At 50.2% G+C, this 27,128-nt stretch overlaps 4 protein-coding genes across 9 annotated transcripts; 1 reads left to right on the top strand and 3 right to left on the bottom strand.

Moving 5' to 3' along the window:
* Positions 1 to 2,619: 2,619 nt before the first annotated feature.
* On the bottom strand, positions 2,620 to 11,264 carry Wdr97 (WD repeat domain 97). Of its 5 annotated transcripts, none has more exons than XM_076912228.1 (24): positions 10,794 to 11,264; positions 10,548 to 10,653; positions 9,778 to 9,899; positions 9,533 to 9,642; positions 8,943 to 9,355; positions 8,708 to 8,850; positions 8,387 to 8,623; positions 8,220 to 8,310; positions 7,932 to 8,064; positions 7,723 to 7,844; positions 7,469 to 7,529; positions 7,155 to 7,304; positions 6,838 to 7,074; positions 6,628 to 6,750; positions 6,468 to 6,551; positions 5,388 to 5,516; positions 5,074 to 5,301; positions 4,816 to 4,995; positions 4,491 to 4,688; positions 4,280 to 4,401; positions 4,049 to 4,205; positions 3,186 to 3,778; positions 3,040 to 3,101; positions 2,620 to 2,934 (listed from the first exon to the last, which is right to left on the bottom strand). In XM_076912228.1, the coding sequence occupies exons 1-24, from the start codon at positions 10,954 to 10,956 to the stop codon at positions 2,723 to 2,725; spliced, it is 4,176 nt and encodes a 1,391-aa protein (XP_076768343.1). In that variant the 5' UTR covers positions 10,957 to 11,264; the 3' UTR covers positions 2,620 to 2,722. The 5 variants fall into 5 exon arrangements, with proteins under 5 accessions (XP_076768343.1, XP_034371917.1, XP_076768341.1 ...); XM_034516026.2 differs by having other exon boundaries at positions 8,943 to 9,642; positions 10,025 to 10,653; positions 10,794 to 10,930; positions 11,106 to 11,264; XM_076912226.1 differs by having other exon boundaries at positions 8,943 to 9,642; positions 10,794 to 10,930; positions 11,106 to 11,264.
* Positions 11,265 to 11,398: 134 nt separating this feature from the next.
* On the bottom strand, positions 11,399 to 14,335 carry Maf1 (MAF1 negative regulator of RNA polymerase III). Of its 2 annotated transcripts, XM_034516511.2 has the most exons (9): positions 14,192 to 14,335; positions 13,758 to 13,855; positions 13,227 to 13,359; positions 12,992 to 13,120; positions 12,754 to 12,919; positions 12,520 to 12,641; positions 12,320 to 12,439; positions 12,057 to 12,191; positions 11,399 to 11,930 (listed from the first exon to the last, which is right to left on the bottom strand). In XM_034516511.2, exons 3-9 carry the CDS (start codon positions 13,307 to 13,309, stop codon positions 11,909 to 11,911), a joined length of 777 nt encoding a protein of 258 aa, XP_034372402.1. In that variant the 5' UTR covers positions 13,310 to 13,359; positions 13,758 to 13,855; positions 14,192 to 14,335; the 3' UTR covers positions 11,399 to 11,908. The 2 variants fall into 2 exon arrangements, with proteins under 2 accessions (XP_034372402.1, XP_034372403.1); XM_034516512.2 differs by lacking the exon at positions 13,758 to 13,855.
* Positions 14,336 to 14,784: 449 nt separating this feature from the next.
* Positions 14,785 to 18,828, top strand: Sharpin (SHANK associated RH domain interactor). Its single transcript, XM_034516510.2, has 9 exons — positions 14,785 to 15,379; positions 15,631 to 15,805; positions 17,457 to 17,591; positions 17,666 to 17,807; positions 17,889 to 17,997; positions 18,082 to 18,235; positions 18,305 to 18,420; positions 18,515 to 18,643; positions 18,715 to 18,828. The coding sequence occupies exons 1-8, from the start codon at positions 15,182 to 15,184 to the stop codon at positions 18,629 to 18,631; spliced, it is 1,146 nt and encodes a 381-aa protein (XP_034372401.1). The 5' UTR covers positions 14,785 to 15,181; the 3' UTR covers positions 18,632 to 18,643; positions 18,715 to 18,828.
* A 1,145-nt stretch (positions 18,829 to 19,973) lies between these two features.
* Cyc1 (cytochrome c1) lies at positions 19,974 to 22,387 on the bottom strand. Its single transcript, XM_034517363.2, has 7 exons — positions 22,219 to 22,387; positions 21,418 to 21,614; positions 21,209 to 21,335; positions 20,945 to 21,102; positions 20,698 to 20,858; positions 20,338 to 20,438; positions 19,974 to 20,255 (listed from the first exon to the last, which is right to left on the bottom strand). The coding sequence occupies exons 1-7, from the start codon at positions 22,345 to 22,347 to the stop codon at positions 20,151 to 20,153; spliced, it is 978 nt and encodes a 325-aa protein (XP_034373254.1). The 5' UTR covers positions 22,348 to 22,387; the 3' UTR covers positions 19,974 to 20,150.
* Positions 22,388 to 27,128: the final 4,741 nt, after the last annotated feature.

Here is a 27,128-nt window from a genome sequence, read left to right as displayed (position 1 = left end):
TAAACAAAGTTAACTTTGTTAACTTGACACAAAGTAGTTGCCTAGAAAGGGAATCTCAGTGACTGTCTAAATTAAGTTGGCCTATGGGCATGTCTGTGGGGGCTAATCTTAGTGAAAAGACATTGACCACTGTAAGTGTTACCATTCCCTAGGAAAGGGGCTTTATAAGAATGGAAAAAGCAGGGGGCTGGTGAGATGGCTCAGTGGTTAAGAGCAATGACTGCTCTTCTGGAGATCATATATTCAAATCCCAGCAACCACATGGTGGCTCACAACTACCCGAAATGAGATCTGATGCCCTCTTATGGGGTATCTGAAGACAGCTACAGTGAGCGGCGGCCAGAGCATTCAGGGCTGGAGCGAGAGGGAGAAGGGAAGGGGAAAAAAAAAAAAAGAGTGGAAAAAGTAAACTTTTACTCGGATGTATGAATCATCCCTGTCTTCTCCTGACTGTGGGTGGAATGTGACTAGCCATGTTGAGGCCTGCTCCCTAGGGCAGCTGTAGCCATGCTGTTACGTGCCTGCCAACCATTTCATATTATTCCTGACACAGAAAATAGTTTGACTCAGAGCAGGATCAAGTTGACCACATATCCTGTTATAAGGCTTGTTATTCTTAAGAAACTCCACAACCAAAGGCTCCACTTAGGACCAATCAAATTAAAGATCAATTTGAACTGTTATGTCTAAACTGTCAAATAGCTTAAGTAAGAACCAACCACCCTGCAGCCCTTTCTTTTTTAAAAAATATTTATTTTATTTATGTGAGTCCACTGTCTCTGTCACATCAGAAGAGGGCATCAGATCCCATTACAGATGGACAGATGGTTGTGAGCCACCATGTGGTTACTGGGAATTGAACTCAAGACCTCTGGAAGAGTAGTCAGTGCTCTTAAATGCTGAGCCATCTTTCCAGCACCCCCTTGCAGCCCTTTCTATACCTGCATATGAGCTCATTGTGGGTTTTGCCTTTATAAACTGGCCCTGGGAAGTATTTGGGGTCGCAGTCTTAGCTCCCCGAGTCTAGGTTGTATCCCTGATTGATCGATCAGTCCTGGGTGTGCATTCACTAAACTATTCCTTTAATACTGAGACCAGAGTTCCATCGGTTTGTACAGTTTCCTTGAACATAACAAGCAGCTCCAGATTTCTGTCACCTTGACTCCCCCACAATGATGGATTGCAACCCAGAATTGTGAGTCAAATACTTTAGTTGCTTTTGGTTGTTTTGTTTAGCCCTGGCTTCCCTGGAACTCACTCTGTAGACCAGACTGGCCTCAAATGCAGAAATCCACCTGTCTTTGCCTCTGTTTCCCAAGTATTGGAATTAAAGACATATGCACCAACACTGCTGGGTTTGTTAGGGTGTTTTTATCTTGGCAACAGGAAACAGGAATTTTGCCTATGCTATGGCTGACTGCTCAGGCAATCCATGATAGAAGTGATATCATTTGCACAAATAAGTGATCTGAAACGAGTGACCACATACAATTCTAACATATAAAGGAAACAATAACTTTCCAGTTCACCAGTACCTATCTGGATCAAGGCAGAAATGCGACTACCCTTTTGAAGGATAGAATTTAACTATCCTTCAGGTGTCACAGCAAGGTTTCTTGCTGTGATAAAACACTATAACCAAAACCAACTTTCATTTATACTTTTCAGGTGATGGTTTATTTATCACAGAGGGAAGAAAGAAGAGAAATTCAAAGCAGGAATCTGAAATCAGGAACAGAAGCAGAGGCCATGGAGGGTTGCTACTGCTTGTTCCTAATGGCTTGCTCAGCTTACTTCCTTACACAACCCAAGACCATCTGCCCAGGGGTGGCCCCACTCACAGTGGGCTAGCTCTTCCACATCAGTCATAAGCAAGAATACGCTTGCCCACAGGTCAGTGTGATAGGCATTTTTTCAATTGAGGATCTCTCTTCTCAAATTACTCTAGCTTGTATCAAGTTGACAAAAACCAACAACAACAAAAGGTAATCAGGATGGTGTATGACCTATAAAAACAGCAGCCTGTCAGGAAGATCTATGTGAGTTCCAGGCTAGCCTGGTCAACAAAGCAAGTCCAGGACAGCCAGGGCTACATAGAGAAACCCTATCTGGAAAAAAAGCAAAAACAAAAACCCCAACAGCCTGCAAAACAAAACAAAAGCAACAAAACAAACAAAAGAAACAGCTTTCACCCATCAACCTGGAGAATGAAGGGAAGAGGGCACCAAACTGGGCATAAGTCCTACCTGGCTCTTTTTCCTCAAATGTCAACTGGTTCAGTCATTGTTGTACCTACTGCAGATAACCTTCTGTCAAGACCCACTTGGCACATACATAAAGGAAAACACTCCAACAGCTGAAGCATAAAAATAGGGCCAGGTGCGGTGGCACATGCCAGCTCTCAGGAGGCAGGTGCAAGTGGATCCCTGTGATTTCGAGGCTAGCCTGGTCTGCATAGTGAGTCCCAGGATGGGCTATATAGAGAAATGTTTTATAAAACCAAAAAAATAATAAAAATAGGGTAGAGAACCATAAACACTTGACATCAATTTTTGGTCTCCACAAGCATGCCCACACATGTACTTGCACACAAATGAACACGCATATACACACAATAAGTAAATATATTAATGTGTGTGTTTATATATCTCTTAATTTAAGCAAAGCATAGTATTGTGATTTGCTAAGGTGGTAGGACTAGGTCTTAGCCATGGAGCCGTGGCTATTTGTCCCCCAGGTCAACTGTAGGCATTGGGTCTGTATGATTAAACAGAAAGTAGCGTTGAAGTGAAGGCTGAAGGAGGAGCGGGGGCAGTGCCCGTGGGGGTGCAGGCCAGCCTGGGGGAAAGGGCTGCAAGTCCACTCGTGGCAACGGCAGCTTCAGCATTCGGATAGAACCATCAGGAGCTAGCTCCTTCCTCTGCTTCTTGTGACCTAGATGTGGGAAGCCAGGCAAATGAAGCTATAGGCTGAGGTTGGGTGGGGATGGGAGAGACAGGGTAGCATTAGAGTCTAGTTTTTACGCCCGTGTCTACTTACTCCTGAAAAACACACCAATGTCTTGTGCCTTGGCCTCCTGCAGACGGAGGATTGGATAGAGCCTGAAGAAGGGAAAAGATTTAGTTAAGACCTTCCTTCAGTGCACCCATACAGGGTCAGCCCAACAGAGCCACTGTCATGCGCACCAGCGTTCCCGGCTCGGCCGCAACACAGCGTTGGGCCTTAGTTTTTGGTCTTGTGAGACAGGTAAGTGCTCCTTCTCCTCCCCTTCCTCTTCCTCCTCCTCCTCTTCTTCCTCCACTGATCTCTGCTGCTGTGCCCTCCGCTTCTCACAGAAGAAATTAAGCATATCAATATGAAACAGGTCCACCATCTGAGACTGTGACCATGTTGTCTGCGCCAGCGGAGACGCTTTCCTTGGTTCATCACGCAAAGTTGCAAACTCGGAGTCGTCCAGACAGAAGGTCTGCAGCATATCAGCGAGGACCTTTTTGGTTTTCTGGATGCGCAAATGTGCATGTGCGCTTGCCGCTTGGAGTTCTTGGATGGATACCATAGACTCCACCCTCTCCATAGACTCCACAGGTTCCACAGGTGACGGCACAGGTGAAGGCACAAACGACTCTTGAAAATGCAAGGACATTTCTGATGCTCGTGAGTATGTCCAAGAGGTGCTCAAGGCAGGCAAGGTTGCCCCAGAAATGAGGGAGGTTTGTGAGACTTTCCGGAAAGGCTCCACAAAAACACTGACTGTGGACTGCTCCACGTCGTCATTCACCTACAGGGGAGTGACCCTGAGTAAGGACCCTTGCACCCGGACCTCTGAAACCTCCCTCTATTATAGAGTCCTAGCCCCAGGGAAAGGGTACCTCACCCAGCCCCCAACCCCAACTCAAGTACAGCCTTCCGCGTGTAGGGAGTCTCTCAAGAAACATTCTGATTTCAAAAACTCGGGGAATTCCTGTGGGCACCACTCATGGTCTTCTGGGAGACCTCTGAAGGAAGTAGGTTTCCAGTAAGTGAACCGCCAGCCCTTGGCCCACCAGACCTGGAGATAAATTTCTTCAAGCTTCTGTTGACACTGTGTGCGTATCTCAGACTTGGATTCAAGTTTCATTTCCTCAACCCAGGTCATAATTTCCTTGAACAGTACGCCATCTGGGTCATGGAGTCCCAACCCCTCCAGCAGCTTCTTGAGCTCTTGCCTAGGACAGATAGATGAGGCTTAACTCAAGTCCTCCCAAACTAGGAGGGAAAACCTAGCCGGAGCCCAGCTCACCGGCAGCTGACTGGAGAATACAGGTAATAGGAGATAATTTCCAGCACCACGTCAAGGACATCCAGGCTGCAGGCCAGGAGCAGCTGCAGCGCCAGCATCACAAACTCCTTCTGAGTCTTGTCCTATGCTCAGGAGTAGGATGCAGGTAGGGGACTCTGGTCGGCTCTGGGATTACCTCAGGATATAGGGTACTCTGGAGGGAGGGACTCACCTGGAGCTTGGGAGGATCATCTTGGTTGAGCAAGTATAAGAGTTTGGCCTGCAACCGGATTCGGAGGTCGCCTGTTACATCAGGCAACAACCTCAGCAGGGCATTTAGAATGTTCACTCGGTCCGCCCAGGAAGCTTGTAACAGGAAGTCCAAAAACATCGAGGCCAAACCTTCTATTGTGCCCATCTCTGGATAGGCCTGTGAGGAGATTTACTCACTCCATGCCTGCCCCCAACTCCACTCAACATGCAAGTTAGCCCCTGCTTTCTCTCTTCTACTCCCCCACTTCCCACCTCCCAAATTAGGCTTCCCAGTGTCTCCTAACCTCCAGGGTAAAGATAGGGAACAGTTTTTTGAACCAGTTCTGGACAACAAAATAATGCAGGAAGCTGGGCAAATGCCCATAGCGTTCTTCCAAGAGTGAGCGTCCAAGTTGTCGGGGGCGAGAGTGGCCCTTAGTCTTGGAGGCTTCATTGCAAAGTTTTGAGATCAAGTCTGTGTCGCTCTAGGGGAAATGACTGAAGCTTCAGACCCACCTCTGAGCACCAATCTCACCCTTCCCCTGAGAACCTAGAGTGCCTACTTCTGTGTCCGGTTCCCATTGCTCTGGCTCCGCCTCAGAAGGTGGGGAAGTGGAGACCCACTCTATCTCCGACTCCTCCTTTTCCTTTTCCTCTTCCACTTCCTTCTCCTCTTCCTCTTCCTCGACTGCTTTCCTCCTTGTCAGACGGAGCAAACTGAACAGTTTACTTCGCCACCTGCTAGAAGAATGCTTCCGATGCTTCAACCATTCGTCATCTTCGCTTCCAGACTGCAGAGGGACAAGAAGGAACACATGGCAGGCTGTAGGGATAACAGGGCCCTCCCTCCCAGAGAACCCCAAACTCCATTTCTTGCCTTGAGTTTGCTCTGGCTGGAAAGCTCTGCTAGGGAGCCAAGGCAGCTGACCTCCGCATGCAACCACATTTGCCTCAGTACCACGGAGTTGGGCACACAGCCAGGAAACTTGATGGGCCGAGAACGTATCTAGATGTAAAAGCAACAAATTGGGCTGAGAGTCTGAAATCACTGAACTGGGACATTACCAGGGAATAGCTCCATAACCATGGGCCTCCAGAAGCCAGACCGGACTGGTAGCCTCTGTTCTCAACATGCAAATGGACAGTTTAGCTTGGGAAATCAGGAAAAGTGTAGTCTGGCGGGCTATGAACTGTAAATGAAGAAGTGGCTGGTTCCTGGTGAGCACTGACTGCACACCGCACATTCTCTCCATGAAACTTAACCTGGGAGAGGGAGGCAGGATAGGAAGAAAGGAACTCGGAGAGAGGTCAATGTGCTTGAAGGGCGAATAATACAACCGAGCAGGACCCTGGTGTGCTAAGCACAGGGCCTGCCTGGGTGGCCAGTATGACTAAGTATGGGAAGATGGTGAATCTTGAGGGACTGGCCCCACTGAGCTTTGTTCCCCTGAAGCACAAGAACTCTGGTCTTCCAGAAAAGGTCTACAGGAAACATTGCATTCCTGCTGGAGAGACCGGTATGCAGAAACAAACACTGACAGTAGACGTCTGGCTCAGGCCTAATCCTAGAAAGCAACAAAGAGTCCATGTCCGCACCAGAACTGGCCAGGCTGTAGAGGTATGGGGTTTATTTGTTTGTTTGTTTGTTTTTTCGAGACAGAGTTTCTCTGTGTAACAGAGCCCTGACTGTCCTAGACCTGCTTTGTAGACCAAGCTGGCCTTGAACTCACAGAGATCTGCCTGTGTCTGCCTCCTGAGTGCGGGGATTAATAAAGGTGTGTACCACCGTGCCTGTGCAGGTACAGGGTTCTTCAGCCCTGACTCTATAGGTTCCAGGTAAGCTTGGCCCTTGGGTCAGAGTGGAACGCAAAGGCTTTACAGCAAAGGGAGATGGGATATGCAAAAAGTGACCCCCGAGAGAGGTCACCTCTAGAAAGATGGAGGGGTCGGGTCTCACCCTGTAGGGCTTTATGATTGCAGGAAAGAAGCCCGTGAGCTTCGAAAGAGGTTCTGAGGGCCTTCTTTGCAGCAACAGTGGAACCTGGGGAGGGATAGGAAGTAAGAATAAAACACAACCACCAAAGCCCCCGAAACTGCCCTAGAACAGGGGCCCTCACCCTATTCTGCGTGTAGTCAGTTGATGTGTCCAGGTTCATGGTATTAACTGCAAACTGATCCCACTGCACCTGAAGATCCAAGCCGAGGCCCAGCTCATAGCTCAGGGAGGAACGTGCTAGAAGCTAGGGTATACAAGGAGTTAGAAGGGCTTGAGGCAGGGACCACAACGTCCAGGCATGGGTGGATATTGGAAGTAATGGAGACCTCACCTGGGATGCCTGGCTATGCACCTTCCGGTAGGTGGGTGGGATGGGCAAGGAGACTCGAGGAGGGCGGGCAAAGCGCCTTCCTGGAGCTCCTGGGGTTTGGAAGGCTGAGGGTAGGGACACTGCCTGAACATCGCTACTAAAAGCAGCCTGCCCAGCAATGACGGTAGTTCCAGGCTGGACCTCTGTGTCCAGCGGCTCCTTCTCTGTTGCGCTCCACTCCCTTTCAGACTTCATGTCCTGGTACAGGAAAAAAACCAGAAGCTTGTGTTGGACAAGGTAAAGGTCATGACAGAGCCTGGGACTGATTTCATACCTACCATCAGGTCAGACCCGTAGATCAGTTGTAAGTAATTGTCAAAGGCTTCCTGGCGCTGCTTAAAGGAGAGTGAGGGCCGAGTTGCTGGGGCTATCAGTCCTTGCCTCAGTTCGTGAAGGTCTTGATCCCGGGCTATGATACTCTCCAAGTCCTGAGGTGGACATCAGCAGTCAGCCTATGCTTCTTTGAAGACTTGCCATGTGCTCCCCAAGCAACCATGAGGGCCCCAGGCCAGAGGCTGAGAGATTGTGGCCTGAGACTGGGCATGGGGCATGGATGGGCAATGGGCTGGCAAAGGGTCAGGGTCTACACTACCTCTTTCAACACTGTCTGCTGAAGTTCTGTTGCCTGGTAATAGCCGAAGGGCAAGGCCACACTGTAGGTAGGAACAGGCAAAGGTAGGACTCTGGGCATTACTGGTGGGATAGGTCAGAAGCTAGAGTGAGAACTAGCCAGGAGAAAAGACTCCGGGGCTGAATACCAGAGGGAATTGGGAATGTAGAGAACTCATACTGGGGGTCTATAGCTATGCAAACCCTGCCCCAGGCTGCCACAGCAGCTAAGTAGACCTGAGGCTGGCTGCTCCATGTAGACTGGCAAGCCTCTGCAGCTGGCTGGATGTCAGTGGCTTCTTGCTGGTCAGTGGTAGCGGAGGGTCATATATCACATCAGGGGGCTTCAGACATAATTTCTGAAGAAGCAGACAGGGCTCTGTTCTCAGTACTGGCTCATGTGCAGCAGCCAGTCCCACCTCTCCTACCTTGACCTCACTGTATACCTTAACTAGATAAGATGTAGGTAAGTAGGTCTTATAGGACACCATGTGGAGGCGGGAGCCTAGTGAGAAGACCAGGTCTCCATTGTTGCTGGAGAAGGCCAGGGCCTGAGGGGGGCCATCGAGCTGCAGGAGCCTGCAAGAGTACCTAAGATCTAGCCACTGTTTCAAAGAGTAGGAATCTGAGGCAGTGATAGGGTAAGACCCTGCCCAGCCCCTGGTCTTTACTCGCAAGCAGAGGTCAGAAGAGCCCCCACTAGCTGCCCCCCCCACCATACAGCCCCAGCCCACCGCAGCAGGTGGTTCTCCCTGGTCCATATTCGGATGGTGCAATCCAGACTGGAACAGGCATATATCTTAAGGGTGGGGCAGCAGCATAAGCCTAGGGGCAGAACTAAGGTTAGGAAGCAGTTGAGAATAAGGGCACAGGCTTCACTCTGGCTCCATTTCATGCTCACCAGTGATATGGTCCATAGGGTCATCCTGTGGCCGGTGGTCAAAACGCATTTTATCACCCAGGCCAAACTGCACCAGGCCATAGGTGGCACTCTCTGGATCCTCAAAGCCTACAGTGATGCGCTTCCCCAGGACACAGAGCATTACCACCGGGTGGCAACAGGAAAAGGTACGCAGCAGGCTCAGGCACTCCTCAGCATATGGGAATACACGCCACATCTTTACTGTCAGATCTCCACCTTTGGGTGGCAGGAGTCAGGGCTGGGACTTCAGGATAGTGCGGGGGACCCCCAGGCTATCTTTGAGGGAGAGAAGGTAGTAACCTGAAGTCACAATGCTGCTCCAGGTGGATGCAATAGCAGTCACTGGTCCTGGGCTGTGTGCTTCTGTATGAAAGACTGTCACTGATGTGCGCCAATCCAACACAGACAGTGTGCCATCTGAGTGCCCCATCACTGGAAGAAACCTATGGGAAGTGATGGAGCCTGTTGGCCAAGGCTCTGTCACGAAGTCAGCCACAGTTAGCCTTAACTAGCCTCAGATGGCGATTGTGCCCACCTATTCTTATTTTTCCAGGCCCAGGCAATGGCACTGCGGAGCATGTCACCCTGATTCTGGCGTACAATCTCCCAGCAAGCAAATGCACTACGAGGGTCTGTAAGATGGCTATAGAGATGCAGGCAGCAGGGCTGTGGCGCTGGGGGTGGAGGTGGACGCAGGCGGTGCACTACCACCATCGGGCAGCGTGCGGCATTGGCGCGCACTAGGTACCCTGACTGTGTTAGCACCCACAGTGCTTCTCGAGACAAACAATAAACCACCCCAACTGCACAGTCCTCCGGCTCCAGCAGCAGTGAACTCACAGTTCGTCCTGTAGTAGCTGACACCAGGTAGACCGACCCATCTGCGCAGGCGCATATAAGGCGAGCAGGCAGAGATGGATCAGTTGGCGCTGGCAGTACTGGCGCCACCTGTATATGGAGAACTGTTGCGGATAGCTGCGCTAATGGTGAATAGAGGGTACGCACACGCCACAGCTCTATGCTTTTCGAGCAGAGAGAGAGCACCGGCCAGCCAGGACTTGCAGGAGCCAGCAAATGGCTCACTTTCTCAGAGATTACGTCTTCGGTCCAGCAACCCAGAGTTACCTCTCCCACCTGAGCTGCGGCCCTCAGGTCCCATGTGCGAATTGTCCCGTCCTGTGAGGCAGACACTGCCAGCGTGCTGTTTGGAAGCACTGTCATAGCTGTCACTGGGCCTGCAGGAAAGGTGCTGGTCATTTTGGCACATGTCATAGTTTAAGGAGGAATTCCTGGGATGTAGCCAACACTGGAGAGGGGCAAGCTTAGGATGAGAAAGAGAAGGGTTGCAAGAGCTGCCAGACAAGACACACCTGTGTGTCCTACAAACACCATCCGGATCTGCCAGTCGGCCTCCCACACCTTCACAGTACTATCCCGGGAAGCTGTCACCATGGCGTCTACCTCCTCACAGTAATCCATATCTGAGATGATGCTAGAGGTGGGGAATGGAAGCCCAGTGGACTCAGCACAGCCCCGTCTGTGGGTCCTATAACCCCTGCAATAATTGGCTCTCCTTAGGGGATCTGCCTCCCATCCACCTGTCCCGACTCCCCTCACGTTTTATGCAGATCCTGGCTAACATTTATGAGAGCCCAGTCGTCCAGATCAAAAGTGAGCACTGCCGAGCCATAGGCAGCAAAGCAATGCCAACTGCAGTGGTCAGGTTCCAGCCCTAGGGCCAGACACTTGAAGGAGCCAGATAAGCCCGGTGGTGGCCGCAGAGGTGAGCCACAGGGTACCAGACGGCGACCTCCTGAGCGGAACTTCCAGAGCTCCAGGCTGCCACCCATCTGGACCACAATCAACAGACCCATATTGGACACTGGTAAGCAGCGGAAAGGCTCCTGGTCCAGTGACTTGCTCACCCGTGGCTTGCTCAGCCAAAGCAGGTGGAAGTCTTGGCCTAATATGCTTAGTCCAGCTGGGCCCCAGCCGACAAAGCGGCCTATTTCTCCCAGAGGGCCAGGCACAGTCACTAGCCCATTAAGTACAACAGGAGGCTTCAGCTTTGCCTGCTCCCAGCCATCCATGGTATGCTGATGCAGGTAACCGTCACCATCTAGTACCATGAAGCGTTTACCCACTGGATCCTGTGCTACTGAGCACAGTCCAGCTTCCACTTCGAGGTGACGCAGTGGCTCCAGCCCATGTGTCATGCGAGCGACTCGCAGCTCTGCTCTCTTTTCCTGCAGGCCAGAGTAGAGAGATGTATGTGAGCAATGGAGGCATGAGCTCTTCTGCCTAGGGAAACCGGTAAGGACCAGTAGAGTTGGTGCCCAGGATCTCTAGGGAAGAGCCCAAGTAGAAACCTCATGGAGAAGCACACCTTTTCCACGATGTCGTGGAGGTATGCACGCAGGTGCAGCCACAGCAGCCTGGCTCGGGAATGCAGTGACATATTCCGCCATCTCTGACTGTTGGTAAAGAGTTGTGGGACCTCTGGTCCCCCCAACAGACCCAATTCTGTAAAGAGGATGCAGTGTCACCATGGCCTTGTGCCCAAAGCAACGAGGAGCCCTTCTCTGAGGGACATGCTGGGTCAAGGACTGCCCAGGGGAGTTACACCTTCAGGACTGAACAAAGCTTGAGAAATGTCTGCTTCCTAGAGAGGTGCCTGAATAATGCCAGTTGCCCTCACCATTCTTTTCTATGAGCACCCCAGGATCTGGGATATCATAGATGTCCTGATCATAAAAGTCTACATCCAGAGCCAAGTTGTCACCCTCTGATGAATAGAGGTTGGGTGTTTCTATTATCTTGTCCTCCATGTCTTCAATCACAGTCCCAGAGGTGAGAGATTAACAGCTCTGAGACTAAGTAACGGAAAGGCAGCAGCTGTTGCTAAGATACCAAAAGCTACCAGTCCCGCCCCATGACGCAGGCCCCGCCCCATGATGCAGGCCCCGCCCCCACAAACTCCCAAGTTCCATCTAAGTCACAGAAACTTTTATTGGAAACAAATGAGCTGCAGCAAAGTGACACTCAGTGCATGTGGCCCACCTGATGAAGTGGGGGGGGGGGGCAAAAGTGGGCACGAGGGGCTGGTCAAAGACCAGGTCCCATACACACTGGGCACCACTTACAGGGCTTCAAACCACTGGCCCTTAGAGTGGAGTGTACAGGCCCAGTAAGAAATACAAAAATAAACTCTGTGGTCCAGCTGTCCTGTCTGTGACAGACTGTTGGTGCAGAGCAGTCACTTTTTCTATCAGACCCCGTGCTGTTTAATCCAGCCACAGCATGGGCAGTAGGAGCCTGCAGGGGTAAGTGGACATCCACAGGCTGAAACCAAAGGGCTAGGCAGGTATAGCCTTGGGCAGTGCCAGGTTGGTGGCAGTGCCAAGGTGTAGTCGGCATCTGGGAAGGCTCTGGAGCTCCTCAGGTAGGCAGGTCCAGGCACTGGTCGAAGCTGGATGAAGCTGAGACCTCCACTTCTTCTCATCACATACAGATCACTGGAACCCTAGGCAGAAGTTCACACACAGTAGGCCTTTAGAGATAGCACCTAGTCCAGGCAGAGGGAACCCTGATCTGTCCCACCCATTCCAGGCTCCCCAGGACAGGGCCATGGCCACAGCTACCACCACACCTGTCTTCCTCCATGGTGCTGGTCTCCTCTGCCCTGCCCTCACCGCCTCCACCTCCACTCTCTTCATCAACCTCTTCTGCCCCCAGTTCCAAGTCCAGTGCATTGCCTGCCTCTGAGGGTGTGTAGGTGGAGCCACTGGGTGGGGATAGAGACACCAGACTTAGGATCTCCTATCCCAGGCTGTCCCAGGGAGAGTAGACCCAGTTAAGGAATGGTGTGAGTCGAAAGGGGAGCTGGCGAAGGTGAGGTAAGATGGTACCAACCTGATGGAGCGGCAGCTAAAGAAGACAATTCGTTTAAGTCGCTTGTTGTAAAAGAAGTAGTTGAATGACCAGAGGCTTCCATCTTCCCCAAAGGGGTCTGAGTCTAGATCTGGGTTATAGCTGAAGAGCAAAAAAGCCAAGTATGAGGCTCCCACTGCCACTCATACCTACCAAGTCCAGCTGCAAAGATATGAGCCCACCTGTAGATGTCACATTCAGCCAAGCAGATTTCCTCATCCACTGCATTCCACAGCTGTGGCTTCAGGGCCTTGAAGTCTTCCCGAACAGCTGAAAACAGGCTGCAGTTGACTGCATTTACCACCTACAGGAGGTTACAGTCAGGGATGACAAGGGTACAGGGCAGCAGGTAGAACCCAAGTGGGGAAGGCAATGATAATGACCACATGGTTTTGGGCCCTTCTGTCCATCCTTACCCAGCGGAGGCTTGGCTCCCGGCTGAATTCATGACTTCTGGCTGTGCTGAAGTCATAGTCTGGCCGGAAGGACTCATTGAGGGTGGCGATCAGATAGAAGAGGGTCTTGCGGCTGCACTTGTCACTTAGAGGACTTTCATCCTCACCACCCTGGCTCTTGCTCAGTCTAGATAGAGAAAAATGTCAGCCTTGCCCACCGTCCCACATACCCCAGAAGGGAGTCTCCATCTCTGCTTACCTGCTGGGGCTGAGGCCTGAAGTTTGGGGTGGGGACAGTGCCTCCAACACGTGTGGCTGGCCCTCCTGGCAGAACTGCTTGAACATATGTTTATCATCTCCTGCCATCTTACATGAGTAGCTTTCAATCCTAAAGAATGCAGAGAGAATCATGAAGCATGCTAACCCTGAGGACTTAACTCAGGGCCTAAGATAGCAACCTTTGAAAGACTGATCCCCAGAGCCTCCAGCCTCACCTGCCAATAATATGGGCATCTCCAGTCTCCACTGTCAACTGTGAGTTGATGGCCTCAAAGCTGGAGTTCTCCAATAGCTTCATGTCCTTTGGGAAGGGAGCTCCTTGTGCGAGTGGGACTAGTGCAGCACTACCTGGGAATGTAAGAAGCCAGGTATGGCTACCTAGCTCCAAAGGGCTCTGCTTCCAGCCTTTCCAACCAATAGCACAGTACTGTCTGCAGCTCGATCTAACCTTGAGTCCATCACATAGCTCTTCTTCCTCACCTTACTTGCCCCTGAAAACTCAGCATTGGCTGAGAGGGAGATGATCCTGTCACTTGAAGATGGCATGACCAGGTTGTAGCTCAATCCCAAATCCTCCCACACCTATGAGTACTGGCTGGTGGGCCCATCCACTATCGACATTCCTACCCACATCCATCCACTATCGACATTCCTACCCACATCCATCCACTATCGACATTCCTACCCACATCAGCATTCTGTAGGCACCCTTAGACTGTAGAAAGGCTCTTAAATAGGGTAAGAACCTGCTATCCGGTTCGGAACCGGGCATCTGGGGTTTCGAGCCTTGAGGGTCACCTGTATGGGAGCTCTTCCCTGGTTCTATGGGTTGCTTTGCTGCTTCCTGGCAAGAAGAGGAAACCCATGAGTTATTCAGTTCTATTTGCAAGTACGTCTAATTCGTACTTCGTATGTCGAAGTGTGTAGGACGGAAGGATACACCACCTTTGCTGGCTCAGGCCAGCGGTCTCCTGGCATTGCTGCCCTGCAAGCCTAAAGGCACCAGCAGATTCGCAGCGGGAAACTACAAGCCCCAGGAGGCAGTGCACCAAGAGAGGTGCTCCAGCCCCAGGCAGCGTTAGAACTACAAGTCCCATGAGGCACTGCAGCAGCGCGAGGCCCGCCGGGGACTGTGGTTCCCGCAAGCCCGGACCGCTTGGAGCACAAGGCGGACACCCACCTGCCAGAAATAGGCTAGATCAAGCCAGGCTAGCCGGGTTGCTTAGTGTCGGTGCCGAGATGACGGCGGCGCGGGCTTTGCGCAGCGCGGGTTCCTCAGGACTGGAGGGCGGCGCCGCGGCCTCCACTCGGGCCGCACTGTATCCGGGGGAAGAAGCTTCGCGGCGACGTCCCGTTACTCCAGGCCCTGCCGGCCCAGACGGGCTGCAGCCGCGACATAGCCTCGCCCCCCTGCAGCGCCCGCTTTCGCGACCGACCTGCCGCGGACCGCCGAGATCGCACCAGCCAGAGAGCGAAACAGCGACCTCCGCCTCCCCCGACCCGACAACAACAAGCGTCCGACGGGCCCAACCCCACTCCTCTGAATGGTCCACTCTAGCCACAGGGTCCAGACCACGAGAAATCTTATTGGGGGAGTCCTCCGCCACTCAGCCTTACCTTCCACTTCTACTGGCTGTATAGCTTGTCTGTCTCGCCCTCGCTTACGAACCCGCCTCCACTCTTAGTGTTCATTGGTTAGGGCCATACCCGCCCCGCCCCCAGGTGCCAACCCTCTTCCTAGAGTGGTGCACGGTTACGAAGTGCGTCTCTAGTGTGTTTGTGTGTGTGTGTTTGTGTGTATTGGCGCCTGGTTCGCTCCGAGAACCGGTATTGTCTTATGTCGGGCAGCAGCTATCGTTCGTTTGAACCTTTGAGAAAAGTCCATCCTTGCCTTCTTTTTGTGACCGGTGATCGGTCTGTGACACTGTCCCCGGGTCCTGCTGAAACGTGACTAGCGTGGCCGGATTGTGCCTGGAGATCCTTGGACCATCTCTATAGCTTAGTGAGCTATCAGGCTCTGGTAGTGCGGAGCACTAGGTCCTTCTTGTTCTCCACGCTCTGGCGCATCCGGAACCTAGGCTCACAGTCCGAGTTTCTGGACGGCGGAAGCACTCAACAGTTCTAAATCACGGAAGCGCTCTCGGAGAGTCAGGACTCCGCCGGACCAGAAATGTCGCCGCCCGCCGGCGGTGCGGCAGTGGCTGCAGACCCTGACTCACCTGTAGTGCTCCTGGCAGTGCACGCCGCGGTGAGACCTCTAGGCGCTGGGCAGGATGCCGAAGCGCAGCTGCGGAAGCTGCAGTTGAAAGCCGACCCTGAGCGGCCTGGACGCTTCCGGCTGGAACTGTTAGGCACCGAGCCTGGGGCGGTGAGTGCGGGCCGGGATGCTGGAATCAACCTCTCGATTACCTTGACGACAGTCCTTAAGCAGTTATTTTCCTTTGATTGCCTGTAAAAGTGGGAATAATGCTGACACCCGACTTACAAATCTTGTGAAGAATTCGTAAGATAACAGGCAAGAAAGTTTTAGGACCGTAAAAATTACCTATTTCCTTTTCTTTTCATGTTCGTGTGGGTAATGAAGAGGAACGACTGACTGAGTGCTCTTTCCCTGTTCAGGTCAGTTTAGAATGGCCCTTGGAGAACATTTGCTATACCGTCCGCGGGCCTAACCAACACGAACTGCAGCCTCCACCTGGAGGCCCTGGAACCTTCAGTGTGCACTTCCTTGACTCTGAGGAAGCGCAGCAGTGGGCAGCACTGGTGCGAGATGCCACCGTAGAAGGACAAAATGGTCAGTGTTGTGGAATAAATGCTTATTTGAATAAGTCCGGGCCTCCTGGTCGTGGTTGGGGGTAGTGATAAGTGGAGAAATAAGAGGTTCAAGTGCTGACACCAGGAGTACCAGACAAGTGAAAAAAGAGCTGCAGGTAGTGCTGCAGAACTGAGAGTTTTAGAACAATGGGATTGTGTTCCGAGGAAAAATAACAGAGACTTATAGAGACTATGCAGTTATATGGAGTGGTGTAGACAAGGCTGCAAAAGCCAGAGGATCTTAGGAGATGGAATTAGATAGGTCTTGTGGTTGTTCAAATGGAAGAGTTAGTGATTAAGACTGAGCTAGAAGAACCACTTAGTGTGAGGCTTAACACACTGCCTGCTTGGAAAAGCATGGACATGGCTGGGACTCTGGAGAGGTAAAGGCTGGGGGTTGGAGAGGTCACCCAAAGTCACCAGAAGAAGCATAGAGAAAAGAGGGCCTTGGATGTAGACCTGTGGTTCTCAACTTTCCTAATGCTTCAATCCATTAATACAGATCTTCACGTTGTGGTGATGCCCCCAGCCATAAATTTATTTTTATTGCTACTTTCAAACTGTAATTTTGCTACTGTTATGAATTGTAAGTATCTGTTTTCCAATGGCCTTAGGTGACCCCATGAAAGGGTCATTCGACTCCCAAAAGCATTGAAATCCACAGATTGAGAACCACCGATGTAGACAGTGCCCTGGGAAGAGGTAGAAAAGCCTACAAATACCTGAGGAAGACTTGAGACTGACATAAGAGAGACCTGGGTAACTTATCATTGAAAGGAGACTTTCTCTTGCAATTCATTTGCCAGATAATGTATACCCAGCCCTTAATACTGTTCTTTGTGACAAGGTCTCAATGTGAATTCCAGGCTGATCTCAAATTTCAAATTCACTGTGTAGTCCATGTTGGCTTTGAACTGTCAGTGAGCCTCTTACCTGTGCACCCAGAGTGTTGGTATTATAGATGTGTACCATCCAACTGGGCACTACTTTTTTTCTTTTTCGTGTGTGTGTGTGTGTGTGTGTGTCTGTCTGTCTGTCTGTGTCTGTGGTGTGCATGCATTTGTATAGAGGCATGCATGTGCATAGGCAATCTTGGGACAACCTCAAGTGTCAGTCCTCACTTTCCACCTTGTTGGAGAGTCTCTACTTGTTTTAGCCTCTTTATAAGCCAGGGTAGTTTCCTGAATCTCCACAGAGTTTCTGAGTATTCTCTTGTCTCTACCCACAACTCATACAAACATTAGGATTACAGATCTACACTTCCATGCTTGGCTTTATATGGTTTGGGGGAATTTGAACTCTCAGGTCTGTGTCTGTATGAAAAGCATTTTAAGCTAGGCAGTGGTGGTGTATGCTTTTAACCCCAGCAACTCAGGAGGCAGAAGCAGGCGGATCTCTGAGTTTGAGGCCAGCTTGGTCTACAGAGTGAGTTCCAAAACACGCAGGTGACATAAAAAAAAAAGCCCCATCTCTCTCTAACTGAGAGTTGGTTTTGTTTTGAGGGCCAAGGCTTGGAAAGAAAGATTTAGCCTGAATGATGGCCTAAGGGTAGTGGAATGAGGCAGAGAAAGCAAAGGTCCTAAAAATCTGAGGTTGGAGACCACTAGCCTAATCCACATCTTCCCTCTTAGGCAGTGGCAGCCCAGCCCCAGCTTCAGCTGCAGAAGTGTGCCCCATTTCTCCACCATGTTCTTCTATGGCTCAAATACCTAACGCAACCCAACCTGAGGTGGATCCTCCTCTAAGTTCTGGAAACTTGAAAAAAGGTAAAGACAGACTGGAAGGACTTGGGGGGCTGTGGCTGGTATCTAGTTGTGATAGCTGTCTTTTCTCCCTGTAGAAGAGCTGGCTACACGCCTGGCCCAGGCCATTGCAGGTGGGGATGAGAAAGCAGCAGCCCAAGTGGCAGCAATCCTGGCACAGCATCATGTGGCTCTCAATGTCCAGCTCATGGAGGCCTGGTTCCCACCAGGTCCCATAAGGTAATGTCTGGTCTTGCTTACTCTGCCTTCCTGACCTTCCCAGGTTAACTGTCCAACACCCTGATCTATATTCTGACCCAGGCTGCAAGTCACAGTTGAAGATGCTACATCGGTATTGTCCTCTTCATCGTCTGCCCATGTCTCACTGCAGATCCACCCACACTGCTCCATTGCAGCCCTCCAGGAACAGGTAAGCATGGGCATCAGGAATCTCACATGTACGGCAGGGATCCTGGGTGAGTGACACTGCCTAGCCCTAATGTTCTGGCCTCAGGTGTTCTCAGAGTTCGGTTTCCCGCCAGCTGTGCAGCGCTGGGTCATTGGGCGGTGTCTGTGTATGCCTGAACGAAGCCTTGCTTCCTATGGAGTCTCTCAAGATGGGGACCCTGCTTTTCTTTACTTGCTATCAGCCCCCCGAGAAGTTTCAGGTTAGTACTTAATAGGGTAAGAGAGGTGGGGTGTAGTCTTGAGGTGGCCCTGAGCCTTTTCTATTATAGGACACAGCCTTCAAAACTCCAAGATGGATAGGAAATTAGGATGCTTGTTTCCTCAGTCATTGGAGCTGCCTCATAACCTCCAGCCATCCAGTTCCAGTCTCCCAGGTCCCCCTCAGGTGGGCAAATAACCAGTTTGGGTGTGGGCCAGATATGGGCAGCTGTGGGCATTGGAAGAACTAGGAAGCATCAATGGTCTTCCCGCCTTCCTAGCCTGGCTGGTCTTGCCCTTCCTGCACCTTCATCAATGCCTCAAATCGCCCTGGCTGTGAGATGTGTAGCACCCAAAGGCCCTGTGCTTGGGATCCCCTTACTTCAGCTTCCACTTAGAAGCTACCAAAGGTACAAGAGGCTGGGTGGGGGTGAGGGGATATAGTGTGGAATAAACAGGAGTAACCTATCTTCTTCCTCAGGTTACAGAGAATATGGGCCTCCTGTCACAGACCCAAATACCACCACTGGAACTTTGCAAGGGACCCCCTGCTTGTCGGGGACACGAGGCAGTGATTAAAGACACGTAAGATGTGGCCGTGTTCTATTCTTGGGTGTAGAGTTGTACGACTCCAGCTCCCTGAGAGCAAGGAAACAAGGTGCTGCCCACAGTAGCTGGTGGGGTTCCCCAAACCACAACCAGGAGACTACTGAAGAGTATACTTAGAATCAAGTCCTAGTGGTCATCGAACATAACACTGGACCATGTTACAGAGCCTCTGAGCATATGGGGGTTCTCCATGCTGCTGACCTGCTAAGAGTTCCTCTTACCAACCCTGGCCCTATTGTTGCCCTTCTCAAATCCTCCTGTATTGCAATCAACATTATTTTTAGCTGCTTCAGCCACTATACCAATAGCAGAACTGAGTATGTTTCCTTCCCCACTTAGCGTGTTTTATCGGTGGGAGTCTTGAATCTCCTGCCTTTGTGATCTTCCTGACAATCATCTATCACACTGCTCTAGGTACCAAGATGCTTCATGAATCTAGTGACTGTCAGTTTGGCCTACATGTACTATGTAGCTGCACTGCAGACTACTAGGTATTGTTCTCTGACAAATACATCTCCAGCACAACCCTCTTATCTGTCCAGCCAAGACTAAAAGACATCCAGGTACCTTCTGTCTACTCCCAGTTGCTTGACATGTCTGAGAACTTTCCCATCCTCTCTAGACAGTGTTGCTGCTCCAGATCTTCTTGCTAAAGGCTTGTTCACACACTTAACAGCCCCTTTCTACTTCTCCCAAGGCATACTCACTCTGCTGAATGGTGCTGCCTTTTCCTTTAAAAAACAATTTGAGGTGTTTTTTGTTTGTTTGTATGTTTGCTTAAATGTACATGGGTGTTCTGCCTGTATGAACACCTTTGTACTATTTTCATGCAGTGCCTTTGAAGGCCAAAAAGAGGGTGTTAGAGCCCCAGGGACTGGAGTTATGGATGGTTTTGAGCCACTGTGTGAGTGCTGGGAACTGAACCCAGGTCCTCTGGAAGAGCAGCTAGTGCTCTTAACCACCTAGCCATCTCTCCCATGCAAACAATGCTGCCCTTAGCCAGTTTTTGAATTCTGTCCCATTCAATAAGTCCCAGATACTGGGCAGTATAGGAAACAATATTGTGGAGAAATATGGGTTCCAGGGTTCCCACTGAAATGTGTGTTTCAGTCATTGAACAGCTAAAATGTATATGTTGAGAAACTTAATTTATTCCCACAATGAGGGCTGAAGGAAGATCAGAAGCAAGAGTCTGGACTCCTGGCCCTCATATCTGACGAAAAGGGGCCAGGCCTGAAAAGGCCTCCGACTGTTCCTGGGCTGCTGAGAGCTTGTTCAGGCAAGATGACACGCAGATACTGAACAGGGTCACTTGGGTGGCCGATAAGCCAGCTTTCGACTCTTCAGGACTGACCACTTATGCCGCTTCATGGCATAGGTCAGGGGCAGCAGCAAGCCCATTATCAACAACATCTGGGAACAAAGAAAGCTCAGAAAAGATACACAGGAAAGACCCTTTTTCACTGCCCACTGTGACCCTTGCCAAACCCTTTACCTTGAGCCCCATTCGTTTCCGATGGTCATGCTCTGGCTCCGATGCCCAGCGAAGGAAGGTGGCAACGTCCTTGGCTACTTGTGACATAGTAGCTGGGGTGCCTGGGCCAAGAAAAAATAGGCTACCTGTTGGGGCTTGGGCCAATCCAGGGTAACCCTCAGTGCACAGACGCAGGAATTAGCCATATCCACGACTTCAAAGGGATAGGAACCTTACAGGACTAAGAAAGCTGTCCCCAAAGTCTTTTTAGATATGCAGTTAACAAGCATTTCAGGTGAGAAGGCAGATAGACCTCCAGACCCAGAAATATTGGGGAAGCATGCTAAGAGTAGGAGAGGGCCCGTGGAGAAGGACACTCACCATCATCATACTCCAAGACGTCTGTGTAGATGGGAGGAGCCATGCCAATGGCCTGGCCAGGAAAGTAAGGGTTGAAATAGAGGCCTTCTCGCAATGACACCCCAGTGGGGGGCTCACAGTAGCCAGTGAGCAGGGAAAATACATAGTCCTCACCACCATGCCTAGAACCAGACCCGTGGATTTAGTCTTTAACACGAAGCTGACTTCCTTCCATTTTCTAGCCCCACACTCTGGGCAGCCCAAGTACCTAGCTCGAACGATGTAGCTGAGGTCAGGGGGTAAGGCTCCATTGTTAGCAGCTCTTGCAGCCTCAGGGTTGGGGTATGGTTTTGGAAAATAGTCAGACAGCTTCCCTGGCCGCATGAACATCTCTCCATCCTCATTAGGGCCATCCTGGACCTCCACCTGCCACCAAGAACTCCATCACAATCCTTCAGTCCCTCACAGTTGAAGCCACAATCCCTATATCCTCCACCTTCTCTTGATCCCCAACACTCCCCCCCCCCCTCACCTCCTCAGCCAGCGCCTTAGCTTCGTCCTCCGTGTAGCACACTCCCACCAGGTGGCGGTAAGCCACATAATCCATGCTGTGGCAGGAAGAGCACACCTGCTTGTATACCTGGAAACCCCTACGAATGCTAAAGACAGAAAGGATTAAAGGAACTGAAGATTCCAATTCACCCAGAAACTTCCACCCCCAGCCCGCCGCTACACACCCACCTGGTGTGGTCCAAGGAGGAGAGGAGGCCACGGTGAGACCATGGGTAGCTGGGGGGGTGCAGCTCCAGGTCACTGGCACTCACAGCAGAATGAAGGGCCACAGCTAGCCCTGCACCCCCTGCTGCCAGCATGCCCAACGCTGACAGCATCACCTTTCGGCCTCGAGAAGGGCCAGACTTCGAGGACAAGGACACTGCCTGCAAGAGCCCCGCTCAGCACCTGCCAAGACCCCACCAGCCCACCTGGGGATCTGAATGAACGCCCATCTCTTAGGCTCAACCTCCGCCCAGCACTGGCCGCCACCGCCCGCAGAGCGCCAAAGGCACACTATGCCCACTGCCTGCTGGATCTCTCACTGCAGCCGACTCCTCGGCCATAGCTCGGCTCTGTAGGGCAAATGAAGAATGCTCGTGGAACTTAAACCGGGAGACAAGCCTAAGTGACCGAGCACTGCAGCAGACCAAGGTCACCCGCAGCCCGCTGAGGTCAGGCTGGGGTCACCTGAGGGCATCAGCCAGGTCAAGACAGCTGGCTTCGGGAGTCGTTCTGGGTGAGCCCTTCGCAGGCATCTCCCGTCCCGACCCCATCACAGCCGGACCCTGAGCTCAGAGCAACGTGCCCTGTCGTTCCAAGGCGTGGGCACCCAGACTGGCTTCCCGAGTGTGCCGGCCTGTCAGCGGGGACCCTGCCGAGTCGTAGGAGGAACGTAGAAGACCGATGCCGGCGCGCGCCCTGAGCCTCCCCGCCGTGACCTTCAGGGCTGAGGGGCGCGCGATGGACAGGGCCCGCGCCAGTACTCACCTGCGGTGTCCTCAATGGAAGATGCCGGGGCCGCGCGCCGCCCAGCAGGCCCGGAGCACTTGCACCTGAAAGCCCCACGCCCCGCGGGCCCAGCACCGACCGGCGAAGCGAAGCCGCCGCTGCCGCCATGTCGGCCCCCTTTAGTGCGGCCGCCGTTCCCGTCGGCCCCTGCGGGCCGACGAGAACTCAGACCACGCGAGAGCAACACAGTGGGCGGGCCGAGGCGGAGCTGGATAGGGAGCTGTCCATCAGTGGACCAGGGCTGTCCCTTGCTCAGCTCCTCTAGTCCAGGTTGAGCTTGGCCGCAATTCTAATTACAATAACACCACCTGTTTTTTTGTTTGTTTGTTTTTGTTTTGTTTTTTTAATTTTATTTTATATATCTTCTCTACTATATTCCCAGTTTTTTTCACCTAGGCCCCGCGAATCCCGCCCCTCCAGTTGAGCCACTGGACAGTCTTCTGAGAGCTAAGAGTGACTTGCCCATCCATGCCCAGTGTGGGGTTAGTAGAGGCTCCCTGCGTCGCTCCCCTGATGCACAGGCGACCAGGCATAGAAAACTCTCCCTAACTAATTTTTTTAAAATTAGTTCCACCATCATACTCTCAGTTATTTTTTTTTTTTTAAGTATTTATTTTATTTATATGAGTTCACTGTAGCTAACTTCAGACACACCAGAAGAGGGCATCAGACCCCATCATAAATGGTTGTGAGCCACCATGTGGTTGTCAGGAATTGAACTCAGGACCTCTGGAAGAGCAATCACTGCTCTTAACCGCTGAGCCATCTCTTCAGCCCCTAACTAATTTTTTTTAAACCCTCATATAAACTCCATAATTCAATTTTCTTACTGAGAACATATCTAAATGGGGGTACCTGTCCGTCACAAAGATAAGCTGCAGCTCCCTCTGGATGTAAGCTCTTTTATAGTAAGGGATGGATCACAGTGGCCCTTGGTGCTACTTTTTGCTTTTTTTAAAATCTAAATTGACAGCATGTATGGGTGGCTTGAAGTCCTGCAATGCAGGAATGCCTCCATTGCCATTACTTTTAGGGTGACTCTAATGATGAGTTTAGCCGCATGAAGCAATTTTTTTTTTTTTTTTTTTTTTTTGGTTTTTTGAGATAGGGTTTCTCTGTGTAGTCCTGGCTGTCCTGGAACTCACTCTGTAGACCAGGCTGACCTCAAACTCAGAAATCCGCCTGCCTCTGCCTCCCAAGTGCTGGGATTAAAGGCATGACCACCACTGCCTGGCTGCATGAAGCATTTTTTTTTTTTTTTTTTTTTTTTTGGTTTTTTGAGATAGGGTTTCTCTGTGTAGCCCTGGCTGTCCTGGAACTCACTCTGTAGACCAGGCTGGCCTCGAACTCAGAAATCCGCCTGCCTCTGCCTCCCAAGTGCTGGGATTAAAGGCATGCGCCACCACCGCCTGGCCGCATGAAGCAATTTATCTGATATATCAGTCTTCAAGAAACAAGAAAGCCTGACTTGTAAACTGGAAATGAAGAATAAATTATTAGAAACTATCTCTGAGGAAGCCCTGCAATAGACTCAAATCCTCTGTTCTCAAAATGTTCTAAGTACTGAGGGATACTTAACTTTATGTAATTTGGTTGAGTGTTTGCCTAGTGTGCACAAACTTTGAGTTCCATATCCAACACACACATATGCTCCCCCACATTAAAAAAAAAAAAATCTAACTTTTAAAGTACAGTAAAAACAAAACTGTCCTGGTGGCTTCTCCATATAGTTCCAGCATCAGGAAAGCTGAAATAGGAAAACTGCCAAGAACTGAGCTACATAAAATATACCAGGCCAGCCAAGACAACATGGTGAGAGCAGCAAACAGATTACCGTCGGACCTCTAAGCCACCCTTGTCTACACAGCCTGGCTACACAGAAAAACCCTGCCTTGAAAAAAAAAAAAACAGATAACAACAAAAAGGCTAGTGAGATTCATAAAACAGGTAAGGGTGCTTGCAGCCAAACTTGAGGACCTGAGTTCAGTTCCTGGAATCCACATGATGGAAGCTGAGAACTGATTCTTGTAGATCCTCCGATCTTCACATATATGCCACAGCATGCATACACACACACACACACACACCATGCATACAAAATGAAATAAAATAAAGCTCACCATAGTGGCATATTCCTTTAATCCCAACACTTGGGTTTTGTATGTTTGTTTGTTTTGTAGTGGCTTTAATGTAGAAAATCTTGGGGAGCAATTTTTTAAAGTTTTCAGAAAGGCACAGTCTAAATAGTTGAGCCAGGGATGTTTTGAAGTCAGGGGACAAGAACAATGGTAGCCCATAGAGCACTAGCTGACCTAGCTGACCTGCCTTTCTTGCTAAGTCTGGGCTGGTGAGCAAGATGATGATTAATTTCTTGTACCCATTTTTGCCTTAAGCTTCCTGATACGATTTAATAAAAAAAAAAAAAATTGTTAATGAGTAGGTATGTACCCTGAGGATTTAAAATAGAAATGACTGATGGTTTTTTATATATAAAAATTTAGGTTTGTGATTCTTTCAAGATGTTAATAAGATTGCTTTTTAAGATAAATAATAAAATAATTGACCCTTTCTTTGTAACAGCAAACTGTAGCCTTCCAGTAAGAGAAACTGACTGAGAAGAAAATATCTTGCTTGCTTACACTTTGTTAGTGTATTAACAAGTGGCTTAGATACAATTGTATGTAGGTTCTTGGAAATAATTTTTCTTTTACCTGTACTATGTAAAATATTTAATCATGTAAAGATATTAAGGAGCATGCCATTTTTAAAAATCCCATTGAAATTATTCACTTAAAGAAAAACAGAATATAACTATATCGTAATTTTTACATTGCTTGAAAGATTCTGCTGAGATATATAAGCTGTGGGAGAAGAAACAGAAACGTTGGCACTTTGCTTTATCAAGTCTGTGTGTGTGTGTCTGTGAGAGCGTGTGAGTGTGAGAGTGTGTGTGAGAGATGTATATGTGTGTCTGTGAGAGAGAGAGAGTGTGTGTATGTGTATGTTTCTCCTTTTTGGATGGCTTGCCAGTCATGCCACCAGTAGAGGGCATCAGACCCTCTTATAGATGGTTGTAAGCCATCATGTGGGTGCTGGGATTGAACTCAGTACCCCTGGAAGAGCAGCCAGTGCTCTGAGCCATCTCACCAGCCCCTCTATGTTTAGGCATGACAACAGGTATTTTCACTTACTGGGCAATCTCACTGGTCCCAGTGGTTGGTCAGTTGGTTTGTTCATTCCTTCCTTCATTCCTTTCCTCCTCCTCCTCCTGTTTGTTTGTTTGTTTGAGACAGGGTTTCTTTCTGTGCCACCCCAGCTATTCTCACACTCATCCTGTAGACCAGACTGGCCTTGAACCCACAGAAATCTTCTTGCCTCTGTCTTCCGAGTTCTGGGATTCAAGGCATGTAGCACCACCGCCTAGCCTAGCTTTAGGCAATGGTTTCTTAAACAGGACACCAAAGCCATAAATAACCAAAGAAACATTAAGAAGTTTAATAAAGCCGGGCGGTGGTGGTGCACGCCTTTAATCCCAGCACTTGGGAGGCAGAGGCAGGCAGATTTCTGAGTTTGAGGCCAGCCTGGTCTACAGAGTGAGTTCCAGGACAGCCAGAACTACACAGAGAAACCCTGTCTCGAAAAAAATAACAAAAAACGTCTAATAAATTAGACTTCTTAAATCACTTTTCTCGAATCAAATAACTCAAAAATGTAAAGATCAATGATGGAGATAGAGGGGCAGTAAGAGCACTAGAGCAACAATGGAGATAGAGGGGCAGTAAGAGGCTAAGAGCACTGGCCACTTTCCCAGAGACCTGGAGTCAATTCCTAGCACCCACATGGCAGCTTATAACCATTTGTAACTCCAGTCCCAGAGGATCTGGGATAAAAGGTGTGCACCACAACTCCTGGCTCAGAACTTTTACAACTAATAAAAACAAGGAAAAATGGGTTAGATGGCTCAGGGGTTGGCTGACTTACTGTTGCTAAAATGACAACATTTTCTGGTGTGATCTAGAGATGAAAAATGCAAGCTGGACGACGGCAGTGGCTTGCATTTTCAGTGTCCTGCACTTGGGAGGCAGTGGCAGGTGGGTTTTTGTGAGCTGGAGGCCAGCCGGTCAGCAGAGCAAGTTCCAGAACAGTCAGAAATACACAGAGAAACCCTATTTTGACAAAAACTAAAAGAAGAGAAAGAAAACTATACACAGAGAGATAGAAAGTAGCCATAAATACATGAGAAGATGTCCATTGGCTCTATTAGAGAACTACAAGCCAGAGCGTCAGCCTCACAACTTCACACACACTAGATGTGCTCTGAGCCACAAGATGGACAGCAGCAGGTGCTGATTAGTGCCTTTTTTAGTTTTCTATTCCTGTGAAGAGACACTATGCCCAAGGCATTTTCATAACAGAAAGCACTTAATTGGAGGCTTGCTTATAGTTCTGGAGGGTGAGTCCATGACCATCATGGCAGGAAGCAAGCCAGCAGATGAGCAGGCATGGCACTAAAGCAGTCGCTGAGACCTTATATCCTAATCTGAAAGTTGGAAGCAGAGAGGGAGTAACTGGACCTGACCTGGGCTTTTGAAACCTCAAAACTCAGCTAGGTAGTGGTGGCTCATACCTTTAATCCTAGCATTTGTGGGGCAGAGGCAATTGGATCTTTTTGAGTTTGAGGCCAGCTTGGTCTACAGAATTCCAGGACAGCCAGGGCTACATGAAGAATCCCTGTCTTGAAAAAACAAATAAACAAACAAACAGCCGGGCAGTGGTGGCGCACGCCTTTAATCCCAGCACTTGGGAGGCAGAGGCAGGCGGATTTCTGAGTTCAAGGCAAGCCTGGTCTACAGAGTGAGTTCCAGGACAGCCAGGACTACACAGAGAAA

This window comes from Arvicanthis niloticus, chromosome 13 (assembly GCF_011762505.2).
Source record: "Arvicanthis niloticus isolate mArvNil1 chromosome 13, mArvNil1.pat.X, whole genome shotgun sequence".
In the NCBI taxonomy this organism is placed as follows: domain Eukaryota; kingdom Metazoa; phylum Chordata; class Mammalia; order Rodentia; family Muridae; genus Arvicanthis; species Arvicanthis niloticus.
The sequence above is the reverse complement of the archived record's forward strand: the minus strand, read 5'-3'. Positions and strand labels throughout refer to the sequence as shown.